The 21,570-nt window shown below is 46.5% G+C and overlaps 1 protein-coding gene across 2 annotated transcripts in view; it reads left to right on the top strand.

The window, feature by feature from the left end:
* Positions 1-863: 863 nt before the first annotated feature.
* MFSD14A (major facilitator superfamily domain containing 14A) overlaps positions 864-21,570 on the top strand; it is a 44,667-nt gene continuing 23,960 nt past the window's right edge. For both annotated transcript variants that reach the window (XM_029062666.1, XM_029062667.1), the window contains exons 1-2: positions 864-992; positions 15,287-15,382. In XM_029062666.1, coding sequence (XP_028918499.1) covers positions 909-992; positions 15,287-15,382 — 180 coding nt within the window. In that variant the 5' untranslated portion in view covers positions 864-908. The remainder of the gene's footprint in view (positions 993-15,286; positions 15,383-21,570) is intronic.

Below are 21,570 nucleotides of genomic sequence, written 5' to 3'. Positions count from 1 at the left end.
ACTTCACTTCTCTGGGTCTCGGTGCCCTCATCTGTCAAATGGGGATGAAGACTGTGAGCCTCATTTGGGACCACCTGATGACCCTGTATCTGCCCCAGCGCTTAGAACAGTGCTCTGCACAGAGTAGGTGCTTAACAAATACCAACATTCTTATTATTAAGAGAAGCAGCGTGGCTCAGTGGAAAGAGCCCGGGCTTGGGAGTCAGAGGTCATGGGTTCGAATTCCGCCTCTGCCCCTCGTCAGCTGGGCGACTGTGGGCAAGTCACTTCACTTCTCTGTGCCTCAGTGACCTCATCTGTCAAATGGGGGTGAAGACTGTGAGCCTCATTTGGGACCACCTGATGACCCTGTATCTGCCCCTGCGCTTAGAACAGTGCTCTGCACATAGTAAGCGCTTAACAAATACAACATTATTATTATTATACATAGAGGTGGCTGTTGGCGGCCTAGCCAGTCCCGTCTCCACCGGCCGCCCTGGCGCCCCCTACCGGCGGCGGGCGGAAAGGAAAGGAGACGGCGGGGGGGGGGAAGGGGAGGAGCGGGGTCACGTGGTGGGGGCGCGCCGGCCTCGCGCGATGGGACGGGAGAGGGGAGGACGGGGTCACGTGGTGGGGATGGTGAGGGTCACGTGGTGGGGGCGCGCCGGCCTCGCGCGATGGGACGGAGGGAGGGGAGGAGGGGGTCACGTGGTGGGGGTGGGGGTCACGTGGCGGCGGCGCGCGGGCCTGGCGCGATGTGACGGCGGAGGGGGAGGGGGCGGAGCGCGGCGGCTCCTCAAGATGGCGGCGGCCGCCTGAGGGGGGCTTGGCGGGGCTCGGCGGGGCTCGGCGGGGCGGGGCTGGGCGGGCGGGCGGGCGGAGCGGCGGGGCGGGGGTCCGGCCCGGGGTCCGGCCCGGAGGATGGTAAAATGACCCAGGGCAAGAAGAAGAAACGGGCCGCCAACCGCAGCATCATGCTGGCCAAGAAGATCATCATTAAGGACGGGGGCACGGTGAGCGCCTTCCCCCCGCGCTCGGGCCTTCCTTCCTTCCTTCCCTCCCTCCCTCCCTCAGTCCTTCCTTCAGGCGTCTTGATGGAGCGCTGACTGTGTGCCGAGCACTGGGCCGCAGAGAGACCAGTCCTGCCCCACCACCGGCTCCCATTCCTTCAATACTATTTAGGGAGCGCCTACCGTGGGCGGAGCACTGGACTAAGCGCTTGGAATGGACCATTGGGGCACAGAGAGAGACCAGTCCTGCCCAACGACGGGCTCACGTTCGTTCAGTAGTATTCATGGAGCGCCTACTATAGGCAGAGCACTGGACTAAGCGCTCGGAATGGACAGCTGGGCCCCAGAGAGGGACCAGTCCTGCCCAACGACGGGCTCGCATTCATCCCGTCGTATTGATTGAGCGCTTACTAGGGGCAGAGCACTGGACTGAGCGCTTGGAATGGACAATTCGGCAACAGAGAGAGACCAGGTCTGCCCAACGACGGGTTCTCATTGATCCCGTCGTATTTATTGAGCTCCTCCTAGGTGCAGAGCACTGGACTAAGCGCTTGGAATGGACAATTGGGCCACAGAGTGAAACCAGCCCTGCCCCACGACGAGCTCACCTTCATTCAGTAGTATTTACTGAGCGCTTACTATGTGCAGAGCACTGGACTGAGTGCTTGGAATGGACAGTTGGGCAATAGAGAGAGACCAGTCCTGCCCAGTGACCGGCTCACATTCATTCAGTCGTATTGACTGAGCGCTTCCTAGGTGCAGAGCGCTGGACTAAGCGCTTGGAATGGACAATTGGGCCACAGAGTGAAACCAGCCCTGCCCCACGACGGGCTCACATTCATTCAATAGTATTTATTGAGCGCCTACTGTGTGCAGAGCCCTGGACTGAGCACTTGGAATGGAAAATTGGGCCCCAAAGAGAGACCAGCCCTGCCCCACGACGGGCTCACATTCATTCAATAGTATTTATTGAGCGCCTACTGTGTGCAGAGCCCTGGACTGGGAGCACTTGGAATGGAAAATTGGGCCCCAAAGAGAGACCAGTCCTGCCCCACGACGGGCTCACATTCATTCAATAGTATTTATTGAGCGCCTACTGTGTGCAGAGCCCTGGACTGGGAGCACTCGGAATGGAAAATTGGGCCCCAAAGAGAGACCAGTCCTGCCCCACGACGGGCTTACATTCATTCATTCATTCAATAGTATTTATTGAGCGCTTCCTATGTGCAGAGCACTGGACTGAGCGCTGGGAATGGACAGTTGGGCCACAGAGTGAAACGGGCCCTGCCCAACGCCGGGCTCACGGGCTCAGCACAGAGTAAGCGCCTAACAAATACCATCAGCCTCACGTGGGACAGCCCGATTATCCTGTATCTCCCCCAGCGCTTAGGACAGCGCTCTGCACATAGAAAGCGCTTAGCAAATACCATCATTAGTATTGTTGTTGAAGCCAACAGTGAGGAGTTTTTGTCTGATGCGAAGGTTGTTAGGCAACCACTGGAGGTGTTTTGGAGGAGGGGGGTGACAGGCCCAGAGCCTTTTTCTCTCTACAAAGGGCCCCAACCCACCGGCCTCGTGGCGAGGGTGGCCTCTTCAAAGCCCTGCTGCGAGCTCACCTCCTCCAGGAGGCCTTCCCAGACTCAGCCCCCCCTTTTCCCTCTGCTCCTCTTCCACCCTCTGTTCCTCCCCCTCCTCTCCGTTCCTCTCCCTCCCCTCAGCACTGTCCTCATCTGTATATATTATTTATTACCCTATTTATTTTGTTAATAAGGTGCACATCTCCTTGATTTTATTTATCTCGATGATGTCCACGCCAGACTGCTTGTTTCGCTCCCTTTTGCTGTGCTGTCTGTCTCCCCCATTTAGACCGTGAGCCCGTCGTTGGGCAGGGCTGGTCTCTCCCTGGTGCCCAGTTGTCCATTCCAAGCGCTCAGTCCAGTGCTCTGCACATAGTAAGCGCTCCATAAATACGATGGAATGAATGAATGGTGCCGTCCCCGGGGGGCTGAGGGAGAGGAGCGGCCCGGGCCCCGCACTGCCTGCCCTCCCCTCCTCGCTGTCCCCCCTGCACTGCCCCTGCCCCCCCACTGCCCCCCCCCCCGCACTGCCCCTGCTCCCCCACTGTCGCCCCTGCACTGCCCCTGCTCCCCCACTGCTCCCCCTGCACTGCCACTGCCCCCCACACTGTCCCCCCCTGCACTGTCTCCACCGCCCCCCGCACTGCCCCTGCCCTCCCACACTGTCCCCCCCTGCACTGCCCTGCCCCCCCCACTATCCCCCCCTGCACTGCCCCTGCCCCCCCACTGCCCCTTCCCTGCGTGCCCCTGCCCCCCTCCATTGTCCCCCCTCACACTATACCCCTCCACTGCCCCTGCCGCCCACGCCCGCACTGTCCCCCCCTGCACTGCCCCCCCACTTCCCTCCCCCACACCGCCCCCCCCTTCCTGCCGAAGTTCCCTGTTGCGTAAAATGGTGCCCCCGCCCCCACAACCAGGCAGCTCTCTGAAAGGAAAAAAAAAACCCCAACCTTAGGAACAATGGCTTTCCCCCTCTTTGACTCTCTAGTGGCAAGAGCCTGGACTGGGGAGTCAGGAAGGAGGTCCCGGGTTCCAACTGTGACACTCATCTGCTGGGTGACCTTGGGCCAGTCGCTTCACTTCTCTGGGCCTCAGTTACCTCATCCACAAAACGGTGATTGACTGTGAGCTCCACGTGGGACAGTCTGAATACCTTATATCTCCCTCAGTGCTTAGAACAGTGCTCGTTACATAGTAAGCACTTAAACACCAACATTATTATTATTATTCTCTGTAAAATGGGGATTGAGACTGTGAGCCCCACGTGGGACAACCTGCTGACCTCGTATCTCCCCCAGCGCTTAGTGCTTGGATCATAGCGCTTAACAAATACCAACATTATTATTATTCTCTGTAAAATGGGGATGAAGACCGTGAGCCCCATGTGGGACAATCTGATGGCCTCATATCTCCCCCAGCGCTTAGAACAGAGCTTGGCACATAGTAAGCACTTAAGAAGTACCAACTTTATTTTGATTCTCTATAAAATGGAGATTAAGACTGTGAGCTCCACGTGGGACAGCCTGATGACCTTGTATGTCCCCCAGCTCCTAGAACAGTGCTTGGCATATAGTGCTTAAGAAATACCATCATTGTTGTTGTTATTCTCTGAGCCTCAGTTCCCTCATCTGTAAAATGGGGATTAAGACTGTGAACCCCACATGGGACAACCCGATTACATACGTATCCACCCCGGGCTTAGAACAGTGCTTAGCACAGAGGAAGCACTTTCCAAATGCCATCATCATTATTATTATTATCCAACCTGCTTTGGTCTTTGTTTCATCCTTCAGCTTCTGTGGTTTGGAAAAGGGCGGTGAGCATTACCCCCTCCCAAAAATGTGCATTTTAATTACATCCCTCAGTTATTTTAATGTCTGTCTCCCTGTCTAGGCTGAAAGGTCCTTGAGGGTCAAGTCCTTCAACTCTGTTGTTTTGTACTCTCCCAAGTGCTTAGCACAGTACTCTGCACTCTGCATACCATTCATTGATTAAAAAAAAGTTCCCTCCCCCAAAATAGCATATGAAATAATTAAGACTTTTTTTCTGATTAGCAATAAACTGGGGAGCTAAGGGGTTTTTTTAGTACAAGTAAAATTTATTGAAGGAAACATTAAAAATATTTTAGATTGTAGAAAAATATAAAATGTCCTTTTTGTTGCAGTACTATTTAAAGGATTTATTGGGTTAAATTAGTAAAATCCACTAAAATTAGGTTAGCTCTTTGCTGTTAAACGATAACCAGTCTCTGGAGTAGGCTGGGACCAAGGCTTAGCTGACAGATGACAGGGAATTCTGTCCTGCGTCATTAGTCAGTAGTATTTGAGTCCTTTTTTTGCAGAGCCCTGGAAATGCGTGGGAGAATACAGGAATGGTATTCTCATGGAGTGTCCCACAATTTCTGGCCTCCAGGAGTTCACAAGTCTACACGGGACACCGAAAGTACATTTCCCATAGAAGGAAAATGGGAGGAAATAGGAAGCAGCATGGCCTAGTGGATAAGAACAGTGCCTGGCACATAGTAAGCGCTTAAAAACCATAGTCCACAGGCCCAGGAGTCAGAAGGACCAGAGTTCTAATCCTGGCTCCGCCACTTGTCCGCTGGGTGACCTTGGGCAAGTCACTTAACTTCTCTGTGCCTCAATTACCTCACTGGTAAAATGGGGATTAATAATAATGTTAGTATTTGTTAAGTGCTTACTATGTGCCGAGCACCGTTCTAAGCGCTGGGGTAGATACAGGGTCATCAGGTTGTCCCACGTGAGGCTCACAGTCTTCATCCCCATTTTACAGATGAGGGAACTGAGGCACCGAGAAGTTAAGTGACTTGCCCAAAGTCACACAGGTGGCGGAGCCAGGATTAGAACCCATGACCCCTGACTCCTAAGCCTGGGCTCTTTCCACTGAGTCATGCTGCATCTCTAAGACTGTGAGCCCCATGTGGGACAGGGACTGTGCCCAGCCTTATGATCTTGTATCTACCCCAGTGCTTAGAACAGTGCTTGACACACAGTAAATGCTTAGCAGATGCCTTTATTATTATTATTAGTAGTAGTAGCATTGTTATTAAAAAGGGATTGGAATAGAGTATTTAAATTTAGGTGGATAAAAATGTTGCGAAGGGCTGTGAGGATGTATGTGTTAGGAAGGGATGACCTGGGAAGAAAGGAATTAATGAAGGAAAGCCTCTAGGAGGTGGGATTTCAGGAGGATTCCAAAAGTGGGAGAGTTGTGGTCTGGTGGATTTAAGAGGGAAAGCGTTTGAGGTAGAAGGAAGATGAATATTGCAGAGAAGCAGTATGGTCTTGTGGACAGAGCAGGGGCCTGGGAGACAGAAGACTTGCCTTCTAATCCTGGCTTTGTCACTTAATCTGCTGTGTGGCCTTGGGCATGCCACTAAACTTTTCTGTGCCTCAGTTACCTCATCTGTAAAATGGGGATTGCATCTGTGAGCCTGATGTGGGGCAGGGATCGTGTCCAACCCGATTATCGTATATCCACCCCGGTGCTTAATACAGTGGCTGCTCCAGAGTAAGTGCTTAACAAATACTATAAACAAAGATCTATCAGTTAATCAGTGGTATTTGAGTGCTTACTAAGCACTTGGCAGAGTACAGTGGAGTTGGTAGACACAGTCCTTGCCCACAAAGAGTTTCCAGTCTAGTGGAAGAGACAGACATTTCAATAAATTGCAGATAAGGGGACACGGCAAAGTAATAATAATAATGTTGGTATTTAAGCGCTTACTATGTGCAGAGCACTGTTCTAAGCGCTGGGGTAGACACAGGGGAATCAGGTTGTCCCACGTGGGGCTCACAGTCTTAATCCCCATTTTACAGATGAGGTAACTGAGACCCAGAGAAGTGAAGTGACTTGCCCACAGTCACACAGCTGACAAGTAGCAGAGCTGGGATTCGAACTCATGACCTCTGACTCCAAAGCCCGTGCTCTTTCCACTAAGTATAAGAGAAGCAGTGTGGCTCAGTGGAAAGAGCACGGGCTTTGGAGTCAGAGGTCATGGGTTAGAATCCCGGCTCGGCCACTTGTCAGCTGTGTGACTTTGGGCAAGTCACTTCACTTCTCGGTGCCTCAGTTACCTCATCTGTGAAATGGGGATTAAGACTGTGAGCCCCAAGTGGGACAACCTGATTCCCCTGTGTCTACCCCAGCGCTTAGAACAATGCTCGGCACATGGTAAGCGCTTAACAAATACCAACGTTATTATAAGGTTAGGCACCTAAGTGCTGTGGGGTCGGGAGTGGGTTATTGAAGGGGGCTTAAGGGAGGGGTACAGACCAAGAGTATAGGTGACGCAGAAACAAGGGTGAATAGGGTGGAGGAATGAGGGGTTGGTCATTATTGTGCTTAAGGTAACATCTGTGGAGATGTCCAGGAGGAGAGAGGAAGTTGCAGAGAGGCAAAAGGTCAGGCCGGCCCAGTAGATTTGGAAATCATCAGTATCGACGTAGCGGTTGAAGATTTGGAAAAATCTGGGAGGGAAAGTACAGTGATAATTTTTTTTTTCCGAAAGAAAGAACTAAGTAAAGTTACTAGCAATTAAGAATGAGAAAAGATACACAGCCATAAAAGTATTAAGACTTGGTTAGTGAGAGATTCCAAAGAAGCTTCCTCATCATTTAGCCAAAAGAATGCCACATCTCTAAAATTCAGACTGGGCCAAGTGGGATAGCAGGTTAATCAATCATTTGTATTTATTGAGTACTTCCTGTGTGCAGAGCACCATACTAAGCTTGTAGGAGAGTGCAGTATAACACTTGGTAGGCATGTACCCTGTCCATGAGGAGCTAATAGTCTAAAGGGGGAGACAGAAATTAATGTAAATAAATTATGACTGTATATAAACCCTTTCTGAGATGTAGAATATAACTTCAAAGGGTTGTATTCTTGAAGATGGAGTTATTTTGGGGTTCTTGTGGGTTTTAAAAATCCAATCTTCATTATAAAAATCCTGAAGAATATATGGCACTAAATAGACATTTCTGATCAATCTGCTTTTGAGTGCATCTGGAATAAATATTGCAAAGTTTGTGGTGTGTGGTGTTTCCTATAACACTCGCATGGCTTAGTGGCTAGAGTATGGGCCTGCGAGTCAGAAGGTCATCGGTTCTATTCCCGGCTCCACCACATATGTGCCGAGTGACCTTGGACAAGTCACTTCACTTCTCTGGGCCTCAGTTACCTCATCTGGAAAATGGGGATAAAGACTGTGAGCCCTATGTGGGACAGGGATTGCATCCAACCTGAATAATAATGTTGGTATTTGTTAAGCGCTTACTATGTGCAGATCACTGTTCTAAGCTTTGGGGTAGACACAGGGGAATCAGATTGTCCCACGTGGGGCTCACAGTCTTAATCCCCATTTTACAGATGAGGTAACTGAGGCACAGAGAAGTGAAGTGACTTGCCCACAGTCCCACGGCTGACAAGTGGCAGAGCTGAAATTCGAACTCCTGACCTCTGACTCCAAAGCCCATGCTCTTTCCACTGAGCCATGCTGCTTCCCGTCTGAGTGACCTTAGAAAGTGTTTGGCACATAGTAAGCACTTAACAAGTACCATAATTATTATTATTATTCTGAACTGTCAGATGACAGTTTTGTTGTTCAGCAAACTTTGGAAGTAGTGCTTCCATAGATGTTGGGTCAAAGTGATTGCAGTTAGCTCAATGCTATTATTAATACTACTGAGAGAGAGAGAGACTTCTAATGTTTATTGTTGACACATAGTCCAGGGGTTATTATACTAGAGAGTAAGCCAGTGTCATTTAAAGGCACATGGCATAAAGTAAATTGTGATTTGACTATATGAGTGTCAGTCAGTGCTGTTTATTGAACGCTTACTTTGTGCAGAACACGGTCCCAAGCACTTAGGGGAGTACAGTTGGTAGACTAGATGGTTGGTAGAGAAGCAGCGTAGCTCAGTGGAAAGAGCATGGGCTTAGGAGTCAGGGGTCATGGGTTCTAATCCCGGCTCCACCATCTGTCAGCTATGTGATTTTGGCCAAGTCACTTCACTTCTTGGCGCCTCAGTTACTTCATCTGTAAAATGGGGGTGGAGACTGTGAGCCTCATGCGGGACAACCTGATGACCCTGTATCTACCCCAGCGCTTAGGATGGTGCTTGGCACATTGTTAGTGCTTAACAAATACCAACATTATTATTGTTATTAGACATGATCTCACCCCTCAAGAAGCTTACAGTCTAGCAGGGAAGGTTGACATTTAAATCAGCTACAGGCTAAGGGAAGCAACTGAGTTCAAGATATATACACGGGGTGAGTACCTAGGTGCTGAAGGGGTGGGTTTAAGTGCGTGTGTGAAGGTGTAGGGAGGAAAAACAGTGGGTGGGGACAGGAGAACGGAAGGAGTCCTATCTCCTCTCCTCTAGCAACGATGAGTAAAGGGGAGAGAGCTGATTGACTGCCTTGGATCCGACAGGAATTTCTGCTTAATATGGAATTGGACGGCCAAGCGTTGGGTGGACACCGCTGAGGAGTGGGGAGATGTGAGCAGAACAATTTTTTAGGGAAAGTAATCGGGGCAGCAGAGGGAAATATTGGATTGGAGAGGGGAGAGGCTGGACGCAGGGAGATCAAGGAGGAGGACCCTGCCGTAGTTACGGAGGGTTGCGATAAAGCATTTAAACTAATGTGATAGCAATTTGGATAAAGGGAAAGGAGTGAGCTCTGGAGATGTTGTGGAGCTAGAACCAACAAGATTTGGTGACAGAGTAAATAGGCAGTTGAGAGAGGTGAGTTAAACATAATGCCAAGGTTGCGGGCTTGTGAGGCGGGAGTGGTGGTATCATCAGTGGTGGGAAAGTTGGTGGGAGAAGAGAATTTTGGAGGGAAGATGAAAGGATGAGTTTTGCGCATGTGGAGTTTGAGGTGATGGTGGACGTTCAGGTCTCTGTTTAATAACTCAGCATTATTGGTCTATTAGCAGTGTAAACTTGCAACACTTATAATGACCTTTTATACCTTCAAATGGATAGAATGAATTATTTCTCTGCTCTCTCTAAATATATAAATATATATATATATACACACACCTGATGCATATCTGTATTGATGCCTATTTACTTGTTTTGGTGTCTATTTTCCCCCTTTCTAGACTGTAAGCTCGGTGTGGGCAGCAATTTTCTCTCTCTGTTTTTGAATTGTACTTTCCAAGGGCTTAGTACAGTGCTCTGCATACAGTAAGTGCAAAATAAATACAATGGAATGAATGAATATGCAGTATTTTGCTGTCCAGGCTTTTTTGGGCCCCAAACATTTCTCTGAATGACTCCTCATGGTGGTGGTGGTGGTGATTGCTTCCTTCAATTCAGATTTTGGTTTCAATTTATTTAGCTTCCCATTCTTCTGCAGCACAATGGCAAATAACCAAAGAATTATCAGGGAAATGAGCTCAGGATTAGGGTTTGTCTTTTTTATTCTTCAGCTACGGAGGAACTACTCTTAAATTTAACAGTTTTATAATGAGCATACCCCTACCAATCAATCAGTGGTATTTACTGAGTACTTACTATGTGCAGAATACTGTTTTAAGTGCTTGGGAGAGTGGAGTACAAGAGAATAAGCAGACACGTTCCCTGCCTGTAATGAGCTTAGAGATGAGCATACCCCTATATATTATCAATCAATCAATGGTATTTACTGAACGCCTACCATATAGGGCACTGTATTTGTTGCTTGGGAAAACATAACACGAGAGTTGGTGGATACAATCCCTGCCCATAAGGAACTTAGAGTCTATAAGGGGATCCACTTTTTTGCATCATTTTTTCACTCCAAAAACAAGGAAGGGAATAGAGTCTAGCAATAAGGGGAGCTGGAGAAAAAAAGAGGAAGAAAGGAGGAGAGAAGGAAGTGAAAGGTTAACAGGGTACTTATAGTGTACTCTTCCACTACTATAGGCACTTAATAAATTTCTGTAACAGCCCTCCTCTTTTTTTTTTTTAAACTTCTGTGCGTATATGCATATTTCAACAACAGCAATGGAAAAAACCCTTTGCACTAAGACTGCAACCCTGTGCATTCTGACCCTATGCCTACCCTAGCACCCGTCTCTATCACCACTTAGAAAAATAATCTTTCGTTTTCTCTTCAAAAATCTGGGAGCAGGAAGAAGTTATGCAGTGTAAGCAATTATCTGAGTAATTTGCAGCAAATTACAAGCAGAGAGCAGTCTTAAGAATGCCTTTCCTGTTTAGGAAAAAAGTGAAGTTTAGGAAAAAAGTGTCCAAGCTAGTCAGGTTGGACACGTTTGAAGGTGCCTTCAAAAACAGAATTGAAATTCAATAAAAATAAAATTAGATGGACAAGTGAAAAGGAGGAACTGCCCTTTTGCTAATGGATAGTTTTTCACTAGCTTCTCTATAGCAGAAAGTATTTGAACAGTCATTTTTAAGTGATTTAAAAGCTCATGATGCTAAACAACTTTGAGTGTTGGGTATTTTTTTTTTAAAGGTATTTAAGTGCCTACTACGTGCTAAGCACTGTACTAAGTACTGGGGGTAGATACAAGCTAGTCAGGTTGGACACATGTCCCATATGGGGCTCACCATCTTAATCCCCATTTTATAGATGAGGTGACAGGCCCAGAGACATGAAGTGACTTGTCCAAGGTCACAAAGTGGACAAGTGCTGGAACCAGGATTAGAGCCCAGGTCCTTCTGATTCCCAGATCTGTGCTCTATCCTCCAGGCCCCTTTGCTTCTCAGAAAGGTGTGGTCGGAAGTACTGAATTTTTCTAAGGCAAGAGTAGACCTTTCGACCAAGGGCTAATTAAACCGGCAGGGCGGTTGTGTTACAGTAGGTCAGGGACCGTTTCTTGGAAATGTCCCTCAAGTGCCTAGTCCAATGCTCCACAAACAGTAGGTGGTTGTCAAATACTGTTGATGGCGGTGGACTGCGTTTTGGAAATGTTTCCAGTCTATTCTCGGGACCCAGGTTAAACTGTAAGGTTCTCGGAATTGTCAACTGGTTGCAAGTTTGATTTCAAGCACTATTTCTCTAGGAGTGCGCGCCTGTGTGTGTGTCTGCGTATGAAATTTAAGGATTTTAAAGTATCAGCAGTAGGCTATGATAGTCGGGCTCAGTCCCAGCCTTATTTTGTGGGTCCGACAGTTAATGTTTATAGCAGTTAGGTCAATTTGTAATAGCCGCCTGGCCTAGTGTCTGCTTAATTACCCAAGAACACATAAATTGAGTATAAAGACCCATATTAATCAATGATCAGTAAAATTTTAAAGATTGTACAGTGTGGTAGAGAAATCATTTTAACTCGAGTAAATTTCCAGTTTAAAATTTGGAGATCATCTTCATTACTGATTGTTCCAGTTCTTAGGGCACATGTAAATGTTCGGTATCTTGCATTTCTGTGGTCCAAAATATGCAGTAGCCAGCACCCTAGCACTAGAATTTGCGGCCTTAATTCACCCTTCCTTCAGCCCTAGGTCACTTATATACATATCTGTGATTTATTTCTGTTAACGTGATTTATATCTATTAACGTCTCTCCTCCCCTCTAGACTATAAGGTTGTTGTGGGCAGGGGACAGTTCTACCAACTCTGTTAAATTGTACTCTCTCAAGCACTTAGTACTGTGCTCTGCACATAGTAAGCACTCAATAAATACAGCTGATTGATCTTTCCAGAATGGCTTGATGAACTTAGTTGTGTCTGAATGCATCTGTAATGACTCCCAGGCTCAGATACTTGAAGGTCTGGCATTTTCTGAACTTGTATACTGCTTGCAAAAAGGTATAGCCAAACCAGGTGAAACAGTAACTGGCTTAGCAGAAGTTGAGGCACTTTGTGACGGTTACTGAAAACTATTAACTTTCTCGATCCTACTTTGTTTAAAGGCAAGGTGGTGCTAACTTTTATTTAAATGCAGCCGCAGCCAAATAGGCCAAGACAGTCTCAAGTGTCATCACCAAGGGCATAGGAAACTAAACAAAAGGCATAGTTTTACCACTACTTAAGACCATGTTAACCCACTCCTTTGATATAATGCGTGCAGTTGAGAGAGGAGTTGGAGAAGGTACAGAGAAGGATGAATGATTAGGTCTCTGTCATATGTGAAGATCAAGGCTGAGAAGGGTCATGCAAGTGCACGGAATCGTGAAATGTGTAGTCCAGTGAGCAAAGAATTGTTCACCAAATCCCATACAGTGCCAGTGCAAGGCCTAAGCTGAGGTTTCAAAACAAACATAAAGCAACATTTCTTCTCGTAGTGGGTGGAAACTCTTGGAATTCATTATCTCAGGAAGCGGGGCAGGCCATAACAATCTATGAATTGTCGACCAGTGGCAGGTTTAAGATTTCAAGTAGCTTGCATTTTCTCTAGGAGTGTGTGTGTGTATGTATGTGTTTGTGTGTGTTTAGATGTGAAATTTCAGCATTTTAATATATCTGCCAGTAGGCTGTAATAGTGTTCTCTCCTAACTTCAAGAGCAGTTAGGCTAAATTCATGGATAAGATAATTAAAATGGTTACTGGCAGAAAAGTTAGGGGTGTTGGATGGTTCATCCCACTAAGAGCACTAATAGGAATCCAAGGAGGGTAACTACCCTACCTTCAAGTTCTTGTCGCTCTCAGAGAATATTGTACTGGTTATCCATCAGTTATCCATCAGTCTGACCCAGTAAATGTTGATTATTCGAGTTCCCTTCCCTCCAGTCTTCTGCTTACCTAAAAACCCTAGCTCCAGGTTTTCAACTCTACTTAACTGTCTGTTCATCTATGTCCCTCTAGGTCCCTGCTAATAGTAGTCATATTAGCTTACTGTGTGCAGAGCACTGTACTTAATGCTGGGAAAGTATAGAGAGGTAGGATTAGACCCGGTCTCTGGCCCTCAAGGAGCTCAAAATATAAGGGGGAAAGAGAGAGAAAACTGGTGACAAACCCAGAAGGAGCAACAAAACAATGAAACACGAAAGCACTGTACAAGACAAGGACAAATACACAAAGTAAAACAAAAATCAATATGATCCCGAGGCTAGAGGAGCAGAATTTCAGGTTCCTTGTGGCTTGGAGTTTAAGGGACACCTGTAGCCACAGTCCCGCTACAGCAGCCACCGGTCTTGGTGAGGTTTTGTGGAGACCTCATTCTACAGGTGGAAGGTAGGATGGAATGGAAGCTCCTCGGTGGCCCAGAGTAGAGCTGGTGCTGGTTCCCAGGGAGGTAGTGAGGCTGTCCGATTGTGGAGAGATCGGCACTCATCTGTGGATTAAATCCCCGCTGCCCAGTGTGTGCAGAACATGTTGGGATCAGGGGCCCTGGGTATCGCTCCCGATCCTCTCCCTGCGCGGACTCGGTTTTCCTACTTACTGGATTCCATCCTTTCTCCAAACTGTCAATTGATCGTATTTATCTAGTGCTTACTGTGTTCAGAGCACTGTAGAGAGTTACATTGTATTTCCGAACCTTCAACTTCAGAACCGAATGCCTTACTCCTCTCTGCTCAGCTGTGGAGTGGAGCTGGGCTCTGTCCCCTTTGCTGGTCCCTGCTTTGGGCCTGGGTTCCCCCTCTCTGCCCTGCCATGCCCCAGGGTTGGAGCTGAGATGGCCACTTTGGTGTCTCATCCTGGCTCCAAAGGGACTTGCAGCTGCGTCCTATTGTTGTCTGACTCTGGGTGCCTGTAAACTAAATTTCTGGTCACTTTACTTTTGTTACTACTACTAATAATAATAATAATGGTATTTGTTAAGCACTTACTATGTGCCAAGCACTGTTATAAGCCCTGGGGGGATATAAGGTAATCAGGTTGTCCCATGTGGCTCTCTCAGTCTTAATCCCCATTTTACAGATGAGGTAACTGAAGCACAGAGAAGTGAAGTGACTTGCCCACAGTCACACAGCTGACAAGTGGCAGAGCTGGGATTAGAACCCATGACCTCTGACTCCCAAGCCCGGACTCTTTCCATAATAGTTTTTGATCAGTGATTTTTTTTTTTTAAAAAAAGACTTATTTCCTAGCATTGTAATTTCATCATTAGTAAATTAATAGTAATTAACTAATTCATTCATTTATTCAGTCGTATTAATGAGCACTTATTGTGTGCCAAGCACTCTCCTAAGTGGGAGAGTGCAATACAAGAGCAGACAGACACAGTCCCGGCCTCTAACGAGCTCACATTCTAGAGGAGGAGACAGACATTAATATACATAAATAAATTACGGATGTATACATATGTGCTGTGGGGATGGGAGAGAAGATGAATGAAGGAGCAAGTCAGGAGATGCAGAAGGGAATTGGGAGAAGAGGAGAGGAGGGCTTCGTCAGGGAAGGCTTCTTGGAGGAGATGGGCCTTCCCATGGCTTTCCCATGGCTTTGAAATGGGGGAGAGCGATTATTACCACAATCAATTTACGAAGTGCTTTTCATCAAAAGAACTTGTTAAAACCATTTGGTTTGAAAGTAAAGGTAATTTGCTTAATGTACAATTGTACGTAATTTAAACATGTCTAGTCATATTTCTGACATGGTGTAAACTTAGGTCGTCATTCCTTCTACTGGGACAGATCTGAAATTCATCAATGCACATGTGGCTCAATGATTAGAACTATGAAATGTTCTTGCTCCGAGCTTTACTGTTTCTTTAATGACTTACTATCCTGAGATGCATTGCTTATGACTTATTTCTTGTTTTGGAAGAAATTAACTTTTCTTTTTTAATCTGTTTTATAGCCTCAAGGTATAGGTTCACCTAGCGTTTATCATGCGGTTATAGTGATCTTCTTGGAGTTTTTCGCATGGGGATTGTTGACAGCACCCACGTTAGTGGTAAGTATCTTTCTTTTTTTGTTTTAATACAAGAATGGTGTTCATATGTTTGGGTTGAGTGAACTGAGCAGTGTATCTCTGAGCTCTATTCTCCTCCTTCTTAAGGTTATTGTGTGACAGTAAATTACTGTAGCAGAGAAGCTGATTATTAGTTTATTGCTGCATTGTGTATGCTGGGTGGTCTGAAAGAGTAAATACATTTCATTTACTATTAGGGTGACTATTTAGGGACTGGGGGATTGATTTCCCTGTAGATAAGTGCTGGGTAACATATGGCACCTCAGTTGAAATAGATGTGAATCTTCATTAATCAAAAGTGAAATGCTCTTGCACAGAATCAAAACTGGGATGATTTGGTATGTGGGTCACCTATGATTCATCATTGCTTCTCTTTTGATTTCTATTTGAAAGATATTAACTCACTGACTTTAAGGTGACTCCTTCTCACTCCCTCACCATTTCACCACAAAGAAATGAAAAATCTCTAAATGTCCTACCTCTTCTCCTGCAGTTTTGGCTTTCTGTACCGTTTCCATGTTCATGGTCCAGACCTAGACTACCTCTGCCTGAACTTGTGAACTAATCTTTTATTGAAGTCGGGGAAAGATTATCGTTCTTGTCGGCGAAATCCGATGGGTTTGTGAAGTTATTTTCGTGGCAAAATCTCTGAGGCCAAGTTTAGAAAGCTAGAGTTGAAGAATTTTTGTATCTGTTTAAAAGCCCTGTAAAAGTTGACTGCGAAGCGCCTCTGTTGTTTAGAAGAGGTTAGGATTATTTCCCAAGGTGTAATGCTGGATCCAGCCTAAGGCCGGTAGTGGGCCTGGTGTTACTCTTTGTACTCTGAAGGATCCACACCAGCCCTTGGTATTCACAGTTCATCGGGTAGTAAGTCCTGGCTGCTTTCTCCAAGCAATATGTGCCCCTGAACTAGTTGATTCAGAGAAAGGTGAAAAAGGTAGGCCGGATGGCATGAGATCGTGGTAACCCGCCTGCCGAAGCAGCTGTGATTTAAGAGCACCATTTTGGCTCTGGCCCGTGTTGATGGAGTCTCGGTCCTGCATAGGAACTAAGGGCGATTTGTGCACCGTGACTTTGCGTGCTTGTTCTGGACAGCTAGTTGTGTTTCCTCTGGGGAACGCTTCATGGATCGTATTCACATCCTCTTTTCTCTCTCACACGTTGTGCTCGAAATGAGAGAGCTGAGCAAACATTAGGAAGTTTCCCAAGAGGCATCTTGCTGTCTGCAAGAGCTGAGGTGAACTGTCAGATCCAGTACCTATTTCTTTGCTCTGGTGGTGATGTAGGGTCTGGAGAGAGAGAGAGCTAGGGAATGAGCTGCTCTTGTTGGGGACTAGGGCATGTGGGGATTTCTGATATGGCATGGGATTAATGAGTTTCTGTGGTAGTGCATCCCACAGCCTCCTCCTGGAGATGGGGCTAACAACCTCTCGAGGGTGGCCATTGCTGGTTTCTCTGCGTAGCCTCTGGGAACTGCCTCCAGCTTTCATGTGCTGCGTCCGTGGTTGGAGTTAGTTTTAAGGATTCGTGGACATTCTCTCTCACCATTTCAGCAAGGTGTGGAGGGCTTTGTGGGGGTGGTGTCAGTGGCCCACAGAGAGTACTCTCCCCTTCGGTAATGTGGACCACAAGATCTTTCTTTTGTTTTTTTCCCCACAGGGTACCTGTGCCCTAACCGGTTCTCTACCCAACCAGGCTGCAGTGTCCTGACTGAATAGTGTTATATGAGTCAAACGGAAGAAGCCGGTTAAGCAAGTGTCTGGAAAATAATATAGAAATAACAGTCATCAGAAATGATAAAGTAACCAAACAAAAGCACTTAAGTTGCTGAGGCCTGTGGTTAAGCCAGTACATCCTTGAAGTTTACTTGAACTGAGCTTTTTTTTTTTAAAGATTTCTTTTTTATTGGTTTTACAATAAGTTTCCTGAAGTTTTGTTCTACACCAAATGCTCTTGCTTTGGTAGAGGTAAAGAGATTCCTCAGCAAGTTTTAGGAAATTCCTTCGCATATCCAAAATAGCACATTCTTCCTGTTTGTGTATATATGGTTTATTACACAAGCAGCTTTTCTGTAGATCAGTAGTGTTTATTGAGCACTTACTGTGTGCAGAACGCTGTAGTAAGCACTTGGGAAAGTAAATGCAATGGAATTGGTAGACCCGTTCCCGCCCATAAAAGATTCCTCTTCTTGGAGAACGATATTGTAAAGCTTACTTATGTAGGATAATTTTCTCTTGCCTTAGTGGAACGTATGGAAATCCCATTTTTCCGGCTGGCCGTATTTCCTATAATTATATATAGCTAGACTGTCATAGCTGTGCCACCCAGTGAACTCTCAGCACTTACTATCGTAAGTGTTGGATTGTAGATAAAAGGCACAGTTTTGAATATTAGAGCGGTGAAGTTGGAGGAGACTCCTGTTGGGAATAACAGATGCCTTTTGGTCCTGGGCTCTTGGGACGGTTAGCCCTGGTGGAAGAATCTGTTTAGTGCCATTGTTCTCATCTGTCCGTCTCCCCCGATTAGACTGTAAGCCCGTCAAACGGCAGGGACTGTCTCTACCTGTTGCCGACTTGTTCATCCCAAGCGCTTAGTACAGTGCTCTGCACATAGTAAGCGCTCAAATACTATTGAATGAATGAATGAATCGATTCTAGTGGTGGTGGTTTGTGTCACCTCTCACCTCTCGCGTTCGCTCATCCCTGAGAGTCGTGTTCCTCCTGAGAGAGAGAGGAGCTGGTAGGCAGGCAGAGGTGCAGCACGTCGTAAGGCACGGGACCCATTGGCAGCCTAAGTGACCACAGCATAGTGCCGATAATGTACCTTAGCACTGTAACCTGGCAGGCGGTTACTGTGGTAACCGCTGAGGTCGAGCCACCCACATTGGCCAACTGTTTTTTCAGGATTCCTGCTGGACCTGTTCACTTCCTCTCATGCCAGCCTACTTACCGTTCCTTGATCTCGTCTGTCTCGCAGCACACCCCTTGCCTCTGTCCATCCTCTGACCAGGAATTTTCTCCCCACCTTCAAAACCCTCCCGCATGGCCTAGGGGCAGGAGCCTGGGTTTGGGAGTAAGAGGTCATAGGTTCTAATCCCAGCTCCGCCACTTGTTAGCTGTGTGATTTGGGGCAAGTCACTTCACTTCTCTGTGCCTCAGCTCATCTGTAAAATGGGGATTAAGACTGTGAGCCCCACATGGGACAGGGGCTGTGTCCAACCCATTTGGCTTGGATCCACCTCAGCGCTTAGTACAGTGCCTGGCACATCCATAATTAATAGGATGTGGAGAGAGGTTACTCAGGGAAGGCCTCCTTGAGGAGATCTGATTTGATTAGAGCTTTGAAGATGGGTAGAGCGGTGATCTGTCACCTGAAAAGGGGGAGGGAACCAAGGGGTCGGGGGTGACAGGTGCGGGGAGGGCAGAGCGTGTAGCTTCGTATTAGAGTAGCGAAGGCTGGGTTGTGGTGGAAGAGGAGTGAAGATAGGTAGTGGAGAGGAGACCTCATTGAGTGCCTTAAAGCTGCAAGGTGGGGTAGGTTTTGCTTGACCTAGTGGAAGGATCATGGGCCTAGAAGTCAGAGAACCTGGGGTCTAATCCCGACTCTGACACTTGCCTGCTCTGTGAAATTGGATGAGTCACTTAACTTCTCTGGGCCTCAGTTTCCTCATCTGTAAAATGGCGATTAAACACCCGTTCTTCCAAATCAGTAGACTGAGCACCCGATGAGGGACAAGATTGTTTCCATCCTGATCAGCTTATATCTACTACAGTGCTTGGTGCATAATAAGCACTTAAATATGATTATGATTATTATGATTAGGTTATCTATTCTGTACTTGTTCCTACTCCCTTGTCCTGCCTCTCACTTTGGAGGGAGCCAAGCTCTGTTCCTACTGCTCTGGGGTGAGGATGGGTGGGTTCTGGTTGCCTTTAGCCGATGATTGTAGCTGAATCATATTGACCCTCTGAGCCGTAAACAACTTCCCCAGAGTCCTCCACTTTGCACATTGCCTTCCCTTACAGCTGCTTATTCCGTCGGGGCACAATTGCCTTCCTCCCATGCCCTAAGAGGGAAGTGCATATTACGATGCAGTTCACTCAGTAAACACCATTATTACTACTTATGTCAGTCATTAAAATTTCTCTTCCGTACATAGTTATGATCGATCTATGCTAGAAAGCTGTGCCTTTTTAAAATTCACCTAGAAAAACATAATTTGGCGACCATTTGATCAATTGAAAAGATGACTCACTGTCACCACGCACCCCGCTATTGTTTGCCCGCAGAATTTAGGCACTTAAAACTGTAACCTAAGAGTTTTAGCAGTCTCTGTAGTAACTGGTTAAGCAGACTGGGGAAAGTGTAGATGGTAGTTGTTTTCTAGTTGTATTTTGTTCCCTGGAGACAGAAAAAGAAGCAGGTCTAAATTGTATCACAAAGGATTTGCGCTAGAGAGATAGAAAGCACTTTCCACTAAACAGTCGGTGATGTTTATTAAGCTTTGCCCATATACAGAGCACTGCACTAAGCACATGGGAAAGTATAATAGAGTAAATAGACAACGCTCCCTACCCTCAAGACACCTATAATATGAGTGGGAAGGGAAGGGATGTTAACTATTCCATAAATTGCACGTAGGGAAAGCACCTAGTATACGGATATGGATGTAAGTGTCATGGGCGTGGGGTGAATAGCTAAATGCTTTCAGTGTACAGACTCAGTAATAATAATAAGGATGGTATTTGTTAAGCGCTTACTATGTGTCAAATACGGTTCTAAGCCCTGGAGGTGATACAAGGTTATCAGGTTGTCCCACGTGAGGCTCACAGTCTTAATCCCCATTTTCCAGATGAGGTAACTGAGGCACAGAGAAGTTACGTGATGTGCCCAAAGTCATACAGCTGACAAGTGGCTGAGCCGGGATGACAACCCACGACCTCTGACTCCCACGCCCAAGCTCTTTCCAGTAAGCCACGCTGCTTCTCCCAAGCCCGAGCTCTTTCGAATAAGCCACACTGCTTCTCAAAAGTGCCACGGTAGGGAGGGAACTAGAACGGAGAGATGACAGATACATCGATCAACCTATGATGTTTATTGAGCCCTTATCATGTGGCGAGCACTGTACTGTGTTTGAGAGATTAATCAGGGAAGGCACTGTAGCCTAAACAACTGAACATTGAAACCTTACTAAGGGAGTACTGCCATTGAGTCCCCCTTTCTGGCGAGCTTTGAGAAAGGGGATGGATTCTACTCAATCCGGAGAGTAATATGCAGTCAGAGGCAAAGACTAACCTCTGGACACACACTCAATTAATGTAGCCTCACTGTTAGCATTTCTTGTGCACCTGTAACGGGTAGGCCATGGTACGATGCACTGAATGAAGGGTTAGAAGACAAGATTCATGCCTTTTAGTCGCTTTCAGCATAGTGAACCATTCTTCAACTACTGTATGGTACTTACACGATAAGCAAAATGGCCTTGTGAATAGAGCCCGAGAGTCAGGAGGACCTGGCTGTCACAGGTCTGCTGTGGGATGTTGGACAAGTTACTTAACTTCTCTGAGTCTCTTATTTCCTCTGTAGTAAAATGTAGAATCGTGAGCCCCGTGAGAGATAGGGACTAATGTCCAACCTGATTAGCATTTATCTACCCCAGCACTTAGTACAGTGCCTGGGACTTAGTAAATGCTGAAAAAATACCATTAAAAGAATGTACCCCATAGTACACGTGTTGGGAGTATTAAGATATTAAGTGGAAAGAGCACGGGCTTGGGGATCATAGGTCATGCATGGGTTCTAATCCCAGCTCCGTGGCTTGTCAGCTGTGTGACTTTGGGCAAGTCATTTAACTTCTCTGTGCCTCAATTCCCTCATCTGTAAAATGGGGGTTAAGCCTGTGAGCCCCATGTGGGACAACCTGATCACCTTGTATCCCCTCAAGCGCTTAGAACAGTGCTTTGCGTATAGTAAGCGCTTAACAAACACCATTATTATTATTATTATCATTATTAAGATTGTCAATGCTTTAGACATTCCTGTGCTAAGAGTCTAGAGGAATTTCTAACTTCAAGATAATTCATGTTTGGGAAATACAAATCTAAACAATATTTGGTTTAAAATAACCTATTTGACTGAAGAGTATATGTTGATGGAAAAAATATAGTTTT

This window comes from Ornithorhynchus anatinus, chromosome 4 (assembly GCF_004115215.2).
Source record: "Ornithorhynchus anatinus isolate Pmale09 chromosome 4, mOrnAna1.pri.v4, whole genome shotgun sequence".
Lineage (NCBI taxonomy): Eukaryota > Metazoa > Chordata > Mammalia > Monotremata > Ornithorhynchidae > Ornithorhynchus > Ornithorhynchus anatinus.
Note: the sequence above shows the minus strand (reverse complement) of the source record. Positions and strands in the feature narration are given on the sequence as shown.